Source organism: Notolepis coatsorum, assembly GCF_963971535.1.
Source record: "Notolepis coatsorum genome assembly, chromosome: 13".
NCBI classification, from domain to species: Eukaryota; Metazoa; Chordata; class Actinopteri; order Aulopiformes; family Paralepididae; genus Notolepis; species Notolepis coatsorum.
In genome coordinates, this window is record NC_140177.1 from 27,976,562 (window position 1) to 27,996,477 (window position 19,916).

At 41.8% G+C, this 19,916-nt stretch overlaps 1 protein-coding gene across 1 annotated transcript in view; it reads right to left on the reverse strand.

The window, feature by feature from the left end:
• Positions 1-292: 292 nt before the first annotated feature.
• Positions 293-19,916, reverse strand: part of fubp1 (far upstream element (FUSE) binding protein 1) — a 28,407-nt gene continuing 8,783 nt past the window's right edge. The window contains 14 exon segments of the mRNA XM_084328104.1: positions 293-1,462; positions 1,797-1,954; positions 9,438-9,500; positions 11,947-12,087; positions 12,169-12,248; positions 12,350-12,510; positions 13,154-13,314; positions 16,422-16,694; positions 17,584-17,686; positions 18,065-18,091; positions 18,093-18,179; positions 18,630-18,728; positions 19,348-19,510; positions 19,622-19,679. Coding sequence (XP_084184230.1) covers positions 1,454-1,462; positions 1,797-1,954; positions 9,438-9,500; positions 11,947-12,087; positions 12,169-12,248; positions 12,350-12,510; positions 13,154-13,314; positions 16,422-16,694; positions 17,584-17,686; positions 18,065-18,091; positions 18,093-18,179; positions 18,630-18,728; positions 19,348-19,510; positions 19,622-19,679 — 1,583 coding nt within the window. The 3' untranslated portion in view covers positions 293-1,453.

Genomic DNA, 19,916 nt, shown 5'->3' on the forward strand with positions numbered 1-19,916 from the left:
CATGGGGACAATAATCACATCAGTTCTTAAAGATCAGTGCCTCTCCTTCTAAAACATACTTTATACTTACCCAAAACTTAAGAGTGGAAAATTGCAATTGGGACAAAAACACTACTTTTTGTGTGCAATTTCTCAGAACATCAAAAAATAAACGTTTGAGTCTCTCAGTCACAGAATTGTACTTACAGTATAGGAGGGCTGGTGGATGAAGGACTGCTTAGCCACCCCCGACACCCTACAAACCTATGTTCTTATGTTGGATAAACACTAACAGAATGGGCAGAACAAAATATGACTTTTGTAATCTTTTTATGGTATCAAAAAATTTCGTTTAAAAAAAAAGAATCCAGCAAATTTATACATTTGGGATCACTTTCAGACACTTGGAAATGCGAGAGAACAAACTTTAAATGCAGTGAATATTCGATACAGTGACAAATTTACCTTACTGCCCTGAAAAAGAACAGCGAAGGGAGAAAAAAAACACTACCGTTTTGCAACATTCCTTGCATCCATGTTTTGGAAAGGAACATGAATATATAGATATATATAATACTTTCTTACCGCTCGTCTAACTTGCCTGTGGGGGAGGAAGTGTCTAGTAAGGCAAAACAGTGCACACTACCTCAACAAAGTCAGCAAACCAGGCAATATTAAAAAGAGAATGCCACAACACTGCAGATAATGCATGAGTTACATACATGAGCCACCTATCTGAGCTTTGACGACAAAACATCTGCCTATCGCTACAGTCACAGAGCAATGGTTACGTCAAGAGGGAAGTATAAAAGGAATCTAAATCGGCAAGACAGGGAAAGTCATTGGTCTGAACCACTCAAGGTCATTGCACGCACATACTGGAGCTACGAGAAACGTTAACCAGGAAGTCTTGTAGACAGTTGGAGAGAGAGACAGGACAAGCCAAACTTTGAGTCAGAAATGTTGGACAATAAAGAAAAAAAATAAAAGAAACCAAAGGGTGAAAAAAAACAACGAGAGGCCTGCATTCTGTGCATTTCTACATCGCATGATAAAATAAAAACACAAAAATCACTTTCATTTTTAACCCATTTCTACCACCCCAACTTACCAACACAGGAGGTTTCATTATGTTTTATTGCAAAACACAACAGGCAATATCAATTTAAAATTGAGATGATTTACATGGCAATGACTACAGTTGAATAAACATGAGTACTATCCACATTCTATGAAGATACAGGGCTGGAATGACCATTATGCATAATTACCTCACTAAAAACAAAGCATTTACAAGAAAAAGAAAAAAAAAGAAAAAAAAAGAGGACGTGTTCTCCAGGTAATCTGCCCATCTATGTGAAACACTTTTTCAAACCAAGGAAATTAAGATCTTCATCAAGGCTTCTGCATCCAAACATTTAACAAAGGATTTTGTTTTTCGACAAGGTAGCATTTACTTTATGTCCACTTCACATTACTGGCCCTGCGCAGAAGAAATACATAAAAGATACATTGCATGTTAACAGCGGAAACACTGGACTCAGCTTCCCAAAATTTAAAATAATAAAGCCTGTATAGGAGAGGAAACGGTGTAGTTAGTTCAGTCATGGTCACTTCCTCTGCTACCCTGTAAGAACCTGAGAGTGGAAGGGGTTAGAGCAAAGACAAATGAGGTACAGTGAGTATTGATATAAAGAAAACAGAGGGGTTGAAATGGGGGTTAAGAGAACATTGGAACAACAAAACGTACAGTGGAGACAGAAAAAGGAGCCAGAAAGAGATGGGGAGATGGGATCAGGTTCTTAGCGGGGGTGTACCTGAGGAGCTTGTGGTTGTGCACCCATGGCCTGGGGGCTGGCTGTACCGTAGTAGGCAGCCTGCTGGCGATAGTACTCTGCCCAGGCGGCACTGTAGTCTGGCTGGCCGCCGGGCTGAGTGGCAGCGGCTGCCGGCGTGGCCTGAGGAGCAGCTTGACCTGCGGGAACAAAACAAACACCAACTTTAGTATTAATTAGTAGTCACTTCACCGTAGGGCTCTGGAAGTGAGTGGGGGGTTAGGCGGTTACTATGCATTGCTACAGAAATTTTTAACAGGCATCCATATCAGTTCTATTAAAGGAAGGTAAAGAGCCTAGTTCTAAGCAGTTAGCCAAGATGCTTGCCACACAATGGTAAAACATTCTCCCATCAAATATATCACCAGAGCACACTAGGTTTGCACCACTATGTTTTCTAATCGTTGTCGACTAAAATGTTGCACTCAGCAGGCATTCCTACTTGATGCTGATCTCCCTACTTCCTCCTACAGCGGGGGACTAGGCAGGGTTGTCCCCTTTCCCCCCCTTTTATGTATTCTTGCTATTGAGCTAGCTTTGCATTCCCTATGAGGTTTACGAGATAATTCATACGAGTAGAAAATGGAATGACCTGCTGTTGTATGCTACAAATGCTTACAAGTCCATCCCAAACATAATATCTATTCTGAAAAGGTATGGTGTGATCTCAGGTTATAAGTTGAATTTGTGTAAAAATGAACAGTTATAAATTAAGTCCTGTTTTATTCATCTTTCTGAAACGGCCAAAATATTCCTGTGTCAATTTGACCCGGAATATAACAGGAGGGTTTAATGAGACTGCCAGAAGCCTCTCAGACACATTTAGATTAATTTAAACTAGGGATGCTCGATATTGGCTTTTTTACCGATACCGATATTCCGATATTGTCCAACTCTTAATTTCCGATACCGATATCAACCGATACCGATATATGCAGGGTTTCCCACCCCAAAAAACGGAATAATTTCAGGTAACTAATCATTTCACTGGATATATATATATAACAAATATTGTTATTGTTTTTTTCTTTTTTTAAACCGATACCGATATTTTCCGATATCACATTTTACTGCCGATATCGGCCGATAATATCGGTCGGCCGATAATATCGGACATCCCTAATTTAAACCCTTGGGTGTAAATTAACAAGTAAAGTAACAAGGAGCATCAGCAGTTTGTTTAAAGCTCTAAACCCTTTATGAGCACACTACCGGGAACCTTGAAAGGTGCTTCCATCTGCCCATCTCTTTGGCAGGCAGGATAAATGCAGTGAAAATGTATATTCTTTCAAAATGTTTGTTTTTATTCCAAATTATTCCCACACTAATATGTAAATAGTTTTTTTTGCATCCATTGAAGTGGTATAGTTAATATGAAGACCCTTTACATAGATAAAGTATTTCCCACATCAGATTCTTGAAATTAGAGCGCATCACTTTATCACTTTGAATGCCCATCATGAGATATCTCGGGTTATCAGCCCGCGGGTTGAATGCCCATCACGAGAACTCTCATTTTATTAGCGATCTGAATTCAAATTACATCAACCGAGTCTACCATTGGTAACCCTGCCCGGCCAGGCGCTCAGATGTGAAAAAAGCGCCCCCTATGTCTCCCAGATGGTAATGCACCATTTTGGATTGGACTCAATGAAAATGGAGAAAAAAAAACTCCGGAATCCACAATTTACTTCTCACGCATGTAACCGGAGCCGATCATATTCATTCTGGACCCTCAGCACAGCGTGTAATATGTGTTTTACAGTATACACGTTGAATCAATAAAAGGATCGATTTTTGGAATGGCAATCAGGAATTGGAATAATCCATTTATTTGGATACCATCTGATCTCAGGTAAGGAATCTATTTTACCAGTCTTAGGATAATCAGACCCGTTTTCACGGAGATATAAGCTTTTCCCCTATAATGTGATACGGCTGTTTGACTGTAAGACCGATCAGGAACTGAGCGAATCGATTTTCAGCGCGCGGCACCAGCGTGCACACGTACACATACTATCGCTAATCTAGCGTTTATTTGAAAACTATTCATAAATAGGCCGAAAAATGACAACGTTCTAGAATATTACAGTACAGGGAGATTCGTGAAAACGCGGGCTTTTCAAAATGCTATAAAACGGAAATGAACCGATAAAAAAACAATCCGCTTCGACAATGTTGACTGGAAATGAGTCATTGATAATGCGACGGGCAGATTAGACACAGCCATAATTTAAAACATAGATTAGACTATTTTGTAAATTAATATGTTTCTTGTTGATTGTCCTTACTATTACTAATGTTATGATATTTTATTGCTTAATATATATGTTATTGTTTGTATGTTGAACTTGCTTTGGCAATAAGTATGTTAATATTTCATGCCAATAAAGCCTATTTGAATTGGAATAGAATTGATTAGGCGATATTAACGCTAACATTGCAGTGGATGGTGGGCATTCAAGCACTAAATGTGCGCTCCCTGCTGGGCACTGAAAGTGTTAAGAGGAAGACTGACGCATGTACGATAGCTTTTCGAAATGCTATAATACAGAAATGAACAATGTTGACTGCAAACAAGTCATTGATAAGCGACGGGCAGATTAGACAGCCATAATTTAAAACATAGATTATGCGTTTTTAACGCCATCATTGAAGTGGATGCTGGCATCCAAGGACATTAATCAAAGGCACTGAAAGTGTTAATGTCCTGGTGTGAAATTTGTGTCGATTTATTGCATCCATTGAAGTGGTATAGTTAATATGAAGACCCTTTACATGATTTCCCACATCAGATTCTTGAAATTGGAGCACATCACTTTAAGAGGAAGACTGACGCATGTTAGAAGGGGAACGAACCCGCCACCAGCTCTCTGGGTGACAGGACAGAAACCTTCTGTCTTTTCTCTGGGGCCGCTGTATGTACAGACACTCAACTGTAGAGGGCTGCAAGGTGCACAGCTTCCCACAGCACATCCTCTCTAGCCCACTGACCTGAGAGGAATATACTGCTCAGTGGCTACATTTACATGCAAATATAGTTCCATTTTCTTCATTTAACCTGTTCCACCCAATGTGAAAATCCGCATAAAATGTATACCTAGGTAAATGGAATATTGCTCCACTTCTACAAGGGCTATTTGCATATTCTTGGTATCTAGGTACATCTATGGACCTCAGGGAATGTATTCAGTGTCAGAAATATTGTGTCTATTACTAGGCTTGCTTAAATTGTGATGAAACAAGGAGAATATGAATTATGATTTTTCTTTGCATCTTTGACAGTGAATAACACCATGATAATAATGGCCAAACTTAAACTGCCACTGACCTCGTTCAGTACCCTCTTGAGATCATGTGTACAAAAAATTAATAAAGGGAAGATGATAAAACCGAAGGTTCTGTAGATACAGTACTGAATTCTCCCATCCGGACCAATACAATTTGAAATATTATTATAGAATAGATCCTTATACATTACCTTATTATAGCCAATTCGCACATTTATATATATACATATATTATCTTTCAAATGCCCGAGTTCAATTTGGATTTAGTATCACCAGGCGGGCATAATAACAGATAATGATATCTACTGTACTTTTTTATTTTCACCACAGTGCAACCACTTTGAAACCAATTTCAGATCTAATTGTTGCTACATGCTAACAATAGGGAGGAGAAACTAACTGAGTTTCAATATTTGTCAAAAATGTTACCTTTTGTGGCTTATTATCCCGAATAATAACAGTTATTGATATTATTCATTCAGAACGCTGAACCCCCACTGAACCTGTCAGGAAGTAAAGTTAGAAAAAATTCCAACGCTGATCGGCAGCTATAGAGGCCCTCCGCAAAAAAACTACAATTCCCATGGTTAAAATGTTCAAAATGGTCAGTCCTCCCGGTAGACTTTAGTAAATCCAAAACTTAAAACGATCTAATGGCACTTTTAACCTATTGCTAAACTAACGTATTGATGATAATATACATTCTACATGCTTTTGTGACATGTTAATACTTGAAAATGTTTGATTTTAAAATCGCAAATTTTTTGCATCTCTGAAAAATATGGATATATGATCATGTCATTTAAGGGTCGGTACCGACCCTCGCGGGTGGAACATGTTAATTAAAAACGTTCACGACAACATGGATGCATGTACTCTGCCAGCATGTTTAATATCCATAATACTAAAGGTTTGACTAAGATTTGTTTTACTCATAAAATAAATTGGGTCGCACCTACCGGTAAATCGGCAGGGTCGGTCAGCAACCGGAACCAAACCATTTATTTTGATAAGCCTAGACGCTGGCAGAGTGCCGTGACTTTCGTGCAAGGGCAAAACAAAATGGCACATATACGTGCCAGTGCATGTTAAGAGGTTAAGATACCTGGCTTACTAGCATACAATATTAAAACGGATTACTGTGGTTTTGTTGCCATCGCCGCAACCTCATCAACCTGGCACAAGGTCCAATGGACTCATGTCAATAAAAAAAATATATAGGACATTCCATGGAAATCATTTCTGGAGAGATGAATACTCATATTTTTCCTATAAAATTAAAGTAACCTACTACTAGGGGTGGGAATCACCAGTTTCATCAAAGTACGATACGATATTGATTCTTTGGACAACGATACGATATTTGCCAATATCACAAAGTCTGCCACGATATGCCTGCGATCGATATGAGACGATCAGTCACATTTAGATCAACTAAAAAAAGGCTAAGGAAATATCAATTGACGTTTTTATTTTTGAGCTCTTCCAGACATTTAAATGAAAAACAATTAAGCATTACATCACGCGCAGGAGTGGGTTGTGACAATTAGACCATGCCTAGGGGTGCTCTAAAGACAAACTCTAACCAACTTCGAAAGAGGGCCTAAACTTAACCAGTTGGAAACAAGGTGTACAGTAATAAAATTAGCAATCAATCAATTCAATAGTCCACGCTCACTTAAAACAGCGCACCTCGTAGCTGCTTCTATAGAAAGTAGGTACAAACCAATTAAAAATTAGCAATTAATCAAATCAATCAATTCACGCAATTTTTATTTTGTTCCACAATGACTCATGACCCATCAATTACATCATCCAACATTGTTTAAGCAACTAAGACATTCGCTGTGACAGAATCGTTTTTCATTTAGTCTTTATGACCCTATCACCATTATCCTTTCGTAATGTTTCCTGTCCGGTTTGTCCACCATCTTGCTTTAATTCCTAAAACCACGAACGCGCATCGATAGTGATGCGGTTGTGGGCGGGTCCTGGGACCAAGAGTGTGGGTTATGAAAAATACCCACGTGTAAGTTGACTGTTTCAGCCAATCAGAATCGAGAAATTTGCATGCTGTTGTATAACTGTCTTTCACCTAGGCATCCAACAAACTAAGACATCCAACTGTCTTTCACCTAGACATCCAACAAACTAACGCATCCAACTTTTCTTTAGTTTTTAACCTACTTTCTATAGAACTTCATTCTTAGATGCTTCTATAGAAAGTAGGTAAAACAAATAAAAAAAAAAAGGTTATCTTTGCCCTATATAAGGGGGGGGGGGGGTTATTTGCCCTATAAGACTTTTTTTTTTGTAAACCTACTTTCTATAGAAGCAGCTGGGAGGTGCGCTGTTTTAAGTGAGCATGGGTTATTGAATTGATTGATTGCTAATTTTATTACTGTCTGCCTTGTTTCCAACTGGTTAAGTTTAGGCCCTCTTTCGAAGTTGGTTAAGGTTAGAGTTTGGAATCAGGGCTGGTGGTCATCGCCCTGCTCTAAAGACAAACTCTAACATTAACCAACTTCGAAAGAGGGACTAAACTTAACCAGTTGGAAACCAGGCAGACAGTAATAAAATGAGCAGTTTCCAACTGGTTAAGTTTAGGCCCTCTTTCAAAGTTGGTTACGGTTAGAGTTTGGAATCAGGGCTGGTGGTCTATCGCCCTGCTCTAAAGACAAACTCTAACCTTAACCAACTTCGAAAGAGGGCCTAAACTTAACCAGTTAGAAACAAGGCGGACAGTAATAAAATTAGCAATCAATCAATTCAATAGTCCACACTCACTTAAAACAGCGCACCTCCCAGCTGCTTCTATAGAAAGAATATTTGATTTTATTTTGTTCCACAATGACTCATGACCCATCAATTACATCATCCAACATTGATTAAGCAACTAAGACATTCGCCGTGACAGAATCGTTTTTCATTTAGTCGTTATGACGCTATCAACATATCCATTCAGTCCACGCTCACTTAAAACAGTGCACATCCCAGCTGCTTCTATAGAAAGAAAAAAAAAATCAAACAAAATTAGCAATCAATCAATCAATTCACACGCTTTTTATTTTGTTCCACAATGACTCATGACCCATCAATTACATCATCCAACATTGTTTAAGCAACTAATACATTCGCCGTGACAGAATCGTTTTTTATTTAGTCGTTATGACGCCATCAACATATCCATTCGTAAAGATTATTGACCGCCATCTTGCTTCCATGTCTAAAACCACGAACGGCGGAGTGATTGTAATTCGGTTGTGGGCAGGTTCTGGGACGACGAGCGTGGGTTATAAGAAATAACCACGTGTAACTTGACTGTTTCAGCCAGAATCGAGAAATTTGCATGCCGTTGTATAATCTATTGTTTTTAATAAAAATAGACCTCCTGTTCACTGTAAAGTGCCAAGTTTTTATATATTGAGCTTTAAAATGTAAGTAAAATGTTTTGGAACTCACAACACGCAACCTAAAACCCCTCCCTCTCCCAAACTGTTCCTACAATTGTTTTATGTTGCATGATGATCATGAATACATTTATTATGTATTCATGTTTAAATAACATTATCCGTCCATCCTCAGTAAATAATATCAATATAATAATACTCCCGACTTCACTCTGGTCTTTTCAAATGCACACACAGAATGCCCCTCCCCAGTCCCCACAAACGGAAAGGTAGAATGCCCCCGCCCCCCTCTCCGGTCCCCTCTCCTGTTCTCTCATGGTTAGCTGCTTAGCTTAGTTAACTTAAGCAGCTAACGCAACGTTAATTTAGGTCTGCCCACGTGACGTGGGCATAAAAGAATGGCGACGATGCAAAGCATGTTAGATGCATTTGACCCGTTGCGGGGGAAAAACGGCACAGACTTATATCGGGTCGCAAAATAGGCGCTCTGTAGCCCCGTTCTGATGTACAGAGCTACACGTTTGACACTACTGGGGGGATTTTCTAAATAAGAGAATCGCAATATTCGATCTTTTTACATTGCATCGATCCTATTTGATTATTGATAATAGATCAATATATCGATCTGGATCGATGTATCGTCCCACCCCTACCTACTACTGCTCAGTCAAAGAAGAAACAGGGTAGCAGTTTCACAATTTCTTTTTGCAAGCCGAAGTCATTGGTGGGCAGGACACCGCAGATCGACAGGACTATTGGTTTAATCATGGCGGGGTATCGAACGTGCATGTAAATCACTCAACCCAAATAAAGACATAACTGGAATATGGCCAATAGATGGGTTAGTCTGCATGTAAATGTAACCAGTGTAAAGATTCATACTATTCTTAAAGATAATTGTATTAATAAGCTAGATGTCCCACCTTGTTTCTTATAATACTCCTCCCAGGCTTTCGTGTAGTCCTGGGGCTGCTGGCTCTGTTGACCTACAAAGATAAGGAGAAGTTAGTTAGTTGGAATAACCCCCACAGCTCTCAACGCTCACTCTACTACAGTCGTATCAATAGGGAGGTGTAGTGGTTAACATCATTGCCGTTTCCAACGCGGTCCAACCTCCTTGAAATGGCAATGTAATTCCAATGGACCCATTTCTAAATAGTCTCGTTTAAAACAAATAAAGCATGAACATTGGCATGGTGTACCTTTCTGTGTGTGTTCATCCACAATCTATAGCTCAACATTAAAAAAATGCGCAATTAATCGTAAAAGTAGCAAAATAACAATGTTTACGTTTCCGTTCACTGAGGAACTACACTTCAATTTGGCTCTGCTGACTGACGTCACCAAAGCGTAGACTCCTGGCTGTATTAGGCGACAGAACTGAACCGACAGGCGTTCTACTGGTAAGTGAAGTTCTTTAACAACAAATTAAAAACCTTATAACTAACTTTATTTCAACCAAAAATGCTTAAAGGTCCCGTCTTATAAATGGCCTTTTCCAGTGTTTAGCATTGTTTTCTAGCAATGGGGGTTTGTATCAATGGGGTCTGCGTCTCCAATTCTCATTTTGGCGGATTGCTCCAATTCAGTTAAGACAATATCCTCCCCCAGTGAACTAAGCCATTCTGATTTGACTGCTATCCTACGTAGCAAGGCGCTGATCTGCATAACTAACGCCCCCTCTATGGTTGTAGCGCACTCAACAACAGAGCGAGTGGAAATACTGACACGTCCTCAAACGGGTTGACGTGCGCGGGTGCCGACAGAATCAACAATTTGCTCAACAACGGAAGCGGAATGCGGAAGCGGGGAAACGCATGCATAGACGGGGGTATTAGACACATAGCCAAATCATGAAATATCGGAAAATCAGTCCCAAAAGGCTGGCATTCAAGAGATAAATCGTGCGCCCCCCCTGCTGGCACTCAATGTCAATACCCGTGATCGTGTGGACAGGGCCCAAGTGGCAACAAACGGCGACCACTGCAGCTGCCCAACAACACCTCTGCTTCTCACCAAACCCCAATAAGTAGTTAATTAAATTCCCCTGTGGCTGTTTAGACTGGCTTTGGTAGTAAGTGTTACGCTGAAACTACAATTATATACCAGTTCTTGTAATATTCCTCCCAGGCCATGGTGTAATCTGCCTGTCCACTAGGGGTGGACGGTATGGCCTAAAATTTATATCACGGTATAATTTGAAGCATAGACGGTAACGGTATATATCACGGTATCAGTGTTTCCGTTAGAATATTTTTTTTTGCCTGATAGGCAGGCTATATAAAGAATGACATCCTCAAGGCATGTAGATTTATAATATTTTAACTTAAAACTAGGCTACTTTTGCGTATAAAGTCATTATATTCCAAATAAAACAAGTCCCGAGTCGAGACTCTGTGCTGCTCCCATTGCAAACAGCGGGGCTGGATGCTGGATTTAGCTAGAAGCATATGTAGCTGCAGAGCCAGGGGCGCTTTCAGGTCTGGTCACAGGCCCGCTCAACAGCACCCCCCCCACCCAACGGCTGAATTGCCAATGGCTGAATTGGAGTATTGCACAGTGCAAGCGCCCCTGGCTCTGCAGCTGCATGCTATTCGCAAATCCACTGCTGCAGCCGTCCTCCCGCTGCAGCCGTCGTTATCATAACACTACACACATATCATAATGTTTACAGCAAACTGTAGTTGATCACCAGGTATGTTTTATTAACGTAGAATAATTCATATAAGAAAAACGATGGAAATCTCTTACCTTTCTCCACTGGTTAAAAATGCCAGGAACTGAAATTGAAACTTGCTGTGCGCCGCGGTGATATGTGTTTATTATGAAATGACAATTGCGTGTTGACACGCCCACTGCGCGAAGCCTCCTAAATAACTTTTTCCAGTTTGCACATATCTATTATCTATGACTAATTCTATCTATTTTTAGGGGCAAATGCGATTGAAATAGTCACGCTGTGGTTACATGACGTCATTGCTATTTTAGAGCTGCTCTACCCGTTACACGGTATAGTCAAAATCCATACAGTAGAGCAAATTCATACCGTTTATACCGTATACCGTTTATACCGTCCACCCCTACTGTCCACTCTGACCTGGAGCGCATGGGTCACCGGTTAAAAATGGTACAATATGGTACAATATGATTGATAACCATTCTCCTTCATAGAAAAGCTAGTTAGTCCTCCACCTGCCCAGGCCGCCCTCGCAACCTCGAAGAGAACACTATCCCGTCAAAAAAAAAAAAAAAATCCTGCTATGCTAAACCAGTGCAAAAAGCAAGATGGATGAAACCATCATTGGTTGGCAAGCATAGAGAAGAGCACATAGAACACCACTAAAGCAAAGCCTACACTGCTTTACTCTGGCTCTGCAGCTCTGATTGTAGAGGAACAGGAAGGGTACCCTTGTATAGGAACAGGAAGGTTACCTTGGCCGTTGGCTTGTGCCGTGCCGGGTGCTCCGCCGGCGGGGGTCATGGGGGCCTGCGGCTGCTGGCCGTACTGAGAATAGTAGGCCGCCCAGGCTGCCGCGTTGGCATCCGCTGCTGCTTTATCTGGAGACACGGGCCCTTTACCATGAATTACTGGGAAATTGTACTCGGAAGACTACCCATAAACCAATGTGTCAAAATAATGCAGTGGATACTCACTGGGATCAGGCTGGCCCCCCTGCTGCCAGTGTGGGAAGCCGTTGCCCCATCCCTGGGGCTGATAGGGCGCCGGAGGACCGCTGGAGAGAACGCAAAAAGGCAACGTGAGACGTCCATTTTAACACCACCACCTAAGATTGAACGGCGCAGTAACGCATAGCGATGGCAAATTATTACTCACTGTGGTCCGGGGCCGGGTCCCCCCTGGTTGTAGGGTCCAGGGTTGTAGGGGCCCATGGGAGCCCCTGGGGGTCCGGGTGGTCCAGGGGGCCCGTGGGGGCCTGGACCTCCATGGGGACCTCCAGGAGGGCCGTGTGGTCCTCCCATTGGTGTGACTGGTCCCTGAAGGTTTATCATATTATGAATCATATCTCCAGGACAATTGCATTGGGTATGAATCAGCTTTTGTCTATATGTAGGCATTAGCCATCAACTATAGAGGCCATGAATGTATAGCAAGGCTGAACAATTAATTGAAATTTCAAAATCAAAATATGGCCTAGTAGTGCAATATCCAAATAGCAGGAGGCTGCAATATTTGTTAAGGTGAAACGTGTTTCAAAATACCCTTCTAAATAAGTGTCATGGTGCTACAGTGATGTCCCAGCCTACAAACTGTATTCTAGATTTAAGAAAACATCTTTGTTTGATACAGGGTTCATAATGTTGTTTTTCCAATGAAAATGACTAAATGTATCATTCCCTCCAATAGTGAAAATATTGGCAATTACATATTTTTTCCACCTCGTTCAGCCCTAATGTGTCCCTCTTCCAACATGGCTGGCTGTAACCATTGACTTTCAAAAGATGATGCTTACTTTAAATGCAGTGGTGGAGGAGGTAAAACATTGGAAAAGCATGATATTACTGTTCCACTGCGACTAGTTTATGAAGTTTCTGTTGGTATATTTCTCATATATCAACCAACGGGCATTCCAAACACTGCAAACTATTGATTCATGTACAACACAAGTCAGTGCCTCACCCCAATCTTCTCCTCCACCAGCTGCCTGGCGTAGTCGATCTGTTGGGGTGACCCCCGGACGGTGAACATCTTGATGTTTGGATCTGCGTTGGGTGGAGGGTTCCTCTGTAGTTCAATCCTGGCTCCAGACTGCTGGCTGATGCCTTTGATAGTCTCACCACCTGGCAGGTTTGAAATGAAACATTAAAATACACAATCTCAACACAAGCTTGGGCGGGGGCTCACTCACAGGTATTGCTCCATCTCTCCCTCAGCAACTATGGTGGTGCTCAAGAGATGTGTAATGGTTAAGACCCCTGATGGGTCCTAGGATGGAATGTAAAAACGTCTCTCGTTCCAGCACTCAATTAAAAGTTAAAAGTAATACTAAAGGCTGGCCACTCATAAACTCATTTATTTTTATTTTTAAACCTTTATTTATCAAGGCAATTAACACTTTCAATGCCAACGACGCTATATATCGTTAATTCATGCCCCCCCGTTGAGAGCCGACGATGCTAATTGTCGTTTTTTATTTTGATTAGCGATCTGAATTCATATTTCATCAACAGAGTCTCCCGTTGGTACAGCAGCCCCTCTATGAGCTCCGATGGAAAAATACCGCCCCCTATCGTCTATCCCTGTGTAACTGCAGCCCATTCGATTACACAGGTCGATGGGTGGGGGGAGCCTACTCGCTCCACTATGCTGGCGAGCTGTCTGAAGAGGGAAGTGATTGCGAGACGGAAAGCAGCCTGGAATATATATTTACAGCAGCCAATAATCAATCAATAAACGCGATCGATATTTGGAATGGCGATCAGGAATTGGAATAATCTTTTTGGAGAACATCTGATGTAAGGTAAGGAGTCTATGTTACCAGTTTTAGGATAATCAGAGCTGTTTTCACTGAGATAACAGCGTGCCCCGTATGTGTATATCAGGGTTTCCGTTGTCCGGTAATTACAGTTTTTTTTACTGGGGAAATCTGTTGAAGTCAGACATATTTAAATATCTCGGGCCATAATGTCCTGTGAAAATAATTCCCTCTAAGCACAATTTGTTGTATTCAAATAGTTACATTCGTTTCATTGTTGCTTCACCAAGCAGGTCTAATAATGACAACGATGTGTGTTCCTATATCATATCACGCAAGTTTGTAGTGCGACCTGTGGTTTGCTGATGAGAATGGCGGGGCGGGAGCTTAATGCTGGATTAGCGAGAAGCATGCAACGGCAGAGCCGCAGAGCTCAGTTGTGCCCGCACAGTGCAATACTCCATTTCAGCCACTGGGTGGGTGGCGCTGCTGAGCGGCCCTCAGAGCCGGACCAGAGCGCGCCACTGGCTCTGCAGTTGCATACTATTGGGATTAGTTTATCGCTTCGTTGAACGTTTCAGTGAACCGAACCCCACGATAATGTTTGCCGTCTCTCTGCCAAATTTCTCAGTTCTTCGCTTGATATAATTAATACAAATGTCCAATATAACGGAATTCGTTAGCTCATAAAAATGTGATTATAACTGAACGCTGTTTAATGTCGGGCCGACTGCCCACAGACACCCATTTGATTTCAAGTCAGCAGCAGCACGGAGTCTCGAGGGACTTATTTTATTTGGAATATAATGACTGTATACGCAAAAGTAGCCTAGTTTTAAGTTAAAATATTATAAATCTACATGCCTTGAGGATGTCATTTATATAGCCTGCCTATCAATTGTTTTTAAGCTCAATAAACTGACTGGAATGTCTCACATTTGTCCGGGAGATTGAAATCTTCCAGGACACGGAGACCGGCAACAATATTTTCTAATGGAAACCCTGGTGTATGCGTGCTGTTGAGGAAATAAGAGAATCGATTTCTCAGCTCGCTTCTATAGCGTGCATAAGTACACATACTATAGATAATCTAGCGTTTATTTGAAAACGATTCATAAATAGGCCGACAAATGACAACGGGTCTAGTGTATTCGAGAATATTCAGTAAATGCCGTTTATGACGGAATCTTTCCATTTTCCTGAAATTTGAGAAAACGAGCTTTTCGAAATGCTATAAAACAGAAATGAACAATGTTGACTGCAAACAAGTCATTGATAAGCGATGGGCAGATTAGACAGCCATAATTTAAAACATAGATTATGCGTTTTTAACGCCATCATTGAAGTGGATGCTGGCATCCAAGGACATTAATCAAAGGCACTGAAAGTGTTAATGTCCTGGTGTGAGATTTGTGTCGATTTTTTGCATCCATTGAAGTGGTATAGTTAATATGAAGACCCTTTACATGATTTCCCACATCAGATTCTTGAAATTGGAGCACATCACTTTAAGAGGAAGACTGACGCATGTTAGAAGGGGAACGAACCCGCCACCAGCTCTCTGGGTGACGGGACAGAAACCTTCAGTCTTTTCTCTGGGGCCGCTGTGAGTACAGACACTCTACTGCAGAGGGCTGCAAAGTACACAGCTGCCCACAGCACATCCTCTCTAGCCCACTGACCTAGAGAGGAATATACTGCTCAGTGGCTACGTTTACATGCAAATATAGTTCCATTATTTAACCGGCCACTGGAGTAACCCAACATTGGGTTGACGCATGCAAGCGTCATAACCTGGCTGCTCATATTCTGGTTATAAAGAAGCCTGGTTAAGATACCTGGCACAGTCTAATATTAAAACAGATTACTGTGGTTGTGTCGCCATCTCCACAACCTTGCACAAGGTCAGTGGTCATGTCAATGTAAATCTTTTTTTAATGTCCTGGTGTGAGATTTGTGGCGAGGACTGATGGTTGGTTGACCCCTACACCAATATCCATCATTGTGGTAGATTTCATATCTCGCCGTATTGGTAGGTTGGTCCGTTTTCACCATAGGAGGCTAAAATTTGGCATGGAGGTCCTAGATGGTTGACTAAAGCAAAATAAATAATTGTGTGCAACAGACTGTGGCTGTACTGGTCAGCTCCCATAGGTGAATGTGTCCATCTTCTCATATTCAGAGTTAATTATAATGTTCAGTTTATTTTTATTGTAATTTTATTTCGTATGTTTTTCTACTATTACCCTATCCATACCTGTACCTCCCCCCGCACTGCTATGATGCACGAATTTCCCCAAGGGGATCAATAAAGAAATATCTTATCTCAACAGTGTTCATACAAAGCAGGGCATTGCTGAAAAAGACCATGTGTCCTCAAGTCTACCTTCCCTGGATAAATATAACCATTATGGGGGAAAGCCACCTACAGTGGGACACATGAATAAACAAAGGGGATATCAAGCCACATGCCTTTTCCAATGATGAGGCCGGTCTTCATGGTCGGGACAGTGAAGGTGAATTCTTGCAGGCCACCAGGAGGCCCCCCCCCCATGTTCCAGTTGCCCTGCCCTCGGCCGCGACCCCGTCCGCCGCCGCCGCCACCACGACCACCACCACCACCTTCATGAGGAGGCCCGCCAGCCTGGACGCTCCTGAGCAGGTCCGAGATGATCTCTGCTGCATGCTGGGCCTGTTCGGGAGGCCCCATGATCTGAGCTATCCTCTCTGGCGTGCTGCCATCGTCTGGAGAGGGAAACGAGGAGAATTAGAGGGCATGTAGACAGTAATTAAAGCTCTTTGTACCAGTCTTCGTGAATACTCTTCTCCGATTGGTCGGCATGTGTGCCGAGTTCGGCTCAAGTTTAATCACTGTTCTAAATTCATCCGCTGCCCTACCTGTAACCATAGCAACATTAAAGAGCACAGCTGTCAAAGCTTACTCGCATTAACTGCAGCAAGTACAGCCAATTTATCAACTTGATAAACTAACGACCGGGAAGGAAAACATTAATTAATGACCGATTTAAATATTTCTGTCAATCTATTTGGAGAAGACAACCATTTTGAAGAATGGGATGCAGTAGAGGATAAAGGAGTGGAGAAGAAAATAAAGACCTCATCCTGTTGTGATCTACACTGACTAACCGGCTTCATTGTAAAAATGGCTACAATTATTCCTCGTCATGACAACAGTCCACTCTTGTATCATACCATAAATGGTCTTTATGGTCCCCCGAGTTTGCCTGGAACAGGGTAAATCTGCATTTTGCCATGATGCCTCTACCTCATGGAACAAACTCCCACCAGAACATAAAGCTTGAGATTCTCCCCTCTCTTGCGGAGTTTAAAACCATGTTGCCTTTCACGTTTAAATAAAGGTTTGTAATGAAATAACCTTTTTGTGCAAAAGCTTTAATTTTATTGGTATACGTGGGATAATCAAACTTGTAGGCGTATGGTAAACGGTTTTAAAGCACTTTCACCGCCTCTCGAGTGTTCCCCGCCTCCACCGTGCACCTCAAAACCACTTTGACGCACAGTCACCTACTCGTCGATTATCCCTGATGTAGTTCTGCAGTTGACTGCCTATTGTGTAGTTATATCCACATGGCGACAATGTGAACACACTCACCTTGTTTGAACTGGATCCTGACCCCTGTGTCACTTTGAATTTTCTTGATCATCTCTCCATTTCTACCGATCACGATTCCCACGGCAAACCTAGGGACAGGAACCTACAGGAAGGAGAAAGCCAAGTTAGAAGCCCCTTCCAACATCATCTCCACATAAGATATTCCTTTATTGATCCCCTTGGGGAAATTCAGGCAGCATAGCAACATGGGGGAGTGGTATGGGTAGGGTAATAGAAGAGAAAAAAAAACTGTAAACAATAGAATTAACTTTGAATATAAGAAAGTAAACCATGTAATCAAGGTGCAGATGAGGGTCTGTAATGCCCAGTCAGTTATATAAATCAGTTATATATTATGCTAATAAATAAAAATGTAGGTATGATTGTATACTTACATCTAGGCCCTCTCCATTATTATTACCGCCGCCGCCTCCACCTCCACCACCACCGCCGCCACCACCACCGCCGCCACCACCACCACCACCGCCTCCACCGCCGCCGCCTCCTCCTCCTCCTCCCATCCTAGAGCCATACTCTCCTCTCTGCTCCCTGAAGCCCTGGTCTCTGATTAGCTCCATCACCATCTCTTTGGCTTGCTGAAGGGAGAGAGAGAGAAGACGGGTCAACATCTACTAAGATAACTTTTCAGCATCAGGACGGTGGCACAATGTTAACCAGGCCAGCCGTCGTAAGTTGTGGTGTGCATCTTACATGCTCCAGAGCAGGGTAACAGAAGTACCCAATGATTAATCAACTTAGGTGCGCTGTGAGAGGGCATTCGTTTTAGAGATTGACAAAACCTGATTGCCTTTTGTAACAGTTAAACACACCCCAACGCCTACTACCCAATAATACGCTCTACGTCCTGCTTTCATGTGGAAATAATATGTAAATTATAATATTCAAACTAGAATCTCATTCAAATTTGCCCCACTTTAGACAATTCATAGTCGAATAGTATTCTTGGGGACAATTGACCGCCCAGCAGGATAAGTCCTTTCTCACCAACAATCAGCCAGCACATACACCCACGGAGGACCACCCACCTGGACTTTGAAAGGCTCTCCTGAGATCCTTAGAGGCTTGTCTGCTCCTGTGTTTTGTGGACCCTCCTGAATCATGACCATCTTCACTCCGGCTCTTTCCTGATGTTATGAAGAGACAACATTTTAAAAACCGCCTGCATACAGACCCCTGGAAGTAAAAGGTGCAACTATAGTCTGCTCACCATTGAAAACATGATTAGTAGGTGGTATGTTTTGTTAAAATAATTGTTAAATAGCTCTACATTCCGACAGGAGTCACTGAATGAGTGGTCAGTAACATGGGTTACTCTGCAATAAACAGAAAATATATTTTCTGGTATCCCGTTTCCAATTTATCCAATCAGGAGAGAGAACTCACTGCAAAATTGTCTGACAAAAAGAAATAAAAACGTTTAAGTAAACATGTGCTTGAAACATGTACAAATAATCTACCAGTGCAGTAAGCAAATTTGGTTTGGTAGGATCTCTTGAAATAAGTATATATATATATTTATATTTATTATTTATTAAAAAAAAAATCTAGGGTTCTCTCTCCCGATTAGATACAGTGGGAAGGGATACAAGAAAATGTGTTTTCTGTTTACTGCAGGGCGGAGGGACTGGGAGGCCCATGTTATTGACCAAACACTCGAGCGATGGGTGTCAGAATGTAGAGCTATTCAACAATTATTTTAACAAAAACATACCACTTACACAGCATCTTTAAATAGTTCCTCACCTGGAGGCCTTTGATGGTTTCTCCTCCCTTCCCAATGACCAGGCCAGCTTTAGAGGCGGGGACCATGACCTCCTGGACAGACATGCCTGGGCCATCATTGTGATGGAATGCCGGCGTTGGTCGTCCCTTGTCCACGATCTCTGTTAGCAGTCTCTTCGCGGCCCTGATTGCGATTAAAAACAAGTTACGTCAGAGTGAGCCAATATGCAATCTTTATTTATATATGTTATCAGAAAGTCTATCATTAAAGAAGTAAGCGGCTGGCAAAACTTACAATATGGCGTCTGGAGATCCCGTTAACGTGACCGATCTGTCCGGCATGCCGCCGCTGTCTACACCACAGATATATGTAGTAACGGTTAATATCCAGTACATGACAGTCATATATCACAGGGAGGGTAACAATTAATGTGCACTGCAGTCTATCACCATCATATATCACAGGGAGGGTAACAGTTAACAGTTAACACGAACCTAAACTAACTTTAGGTTAGTTGTAACGTTAGTTTAGGTTCGTGTTAACGTTAGATAATGTACAAAATAAACGTTTTCCGCTGCTATAGACGTCG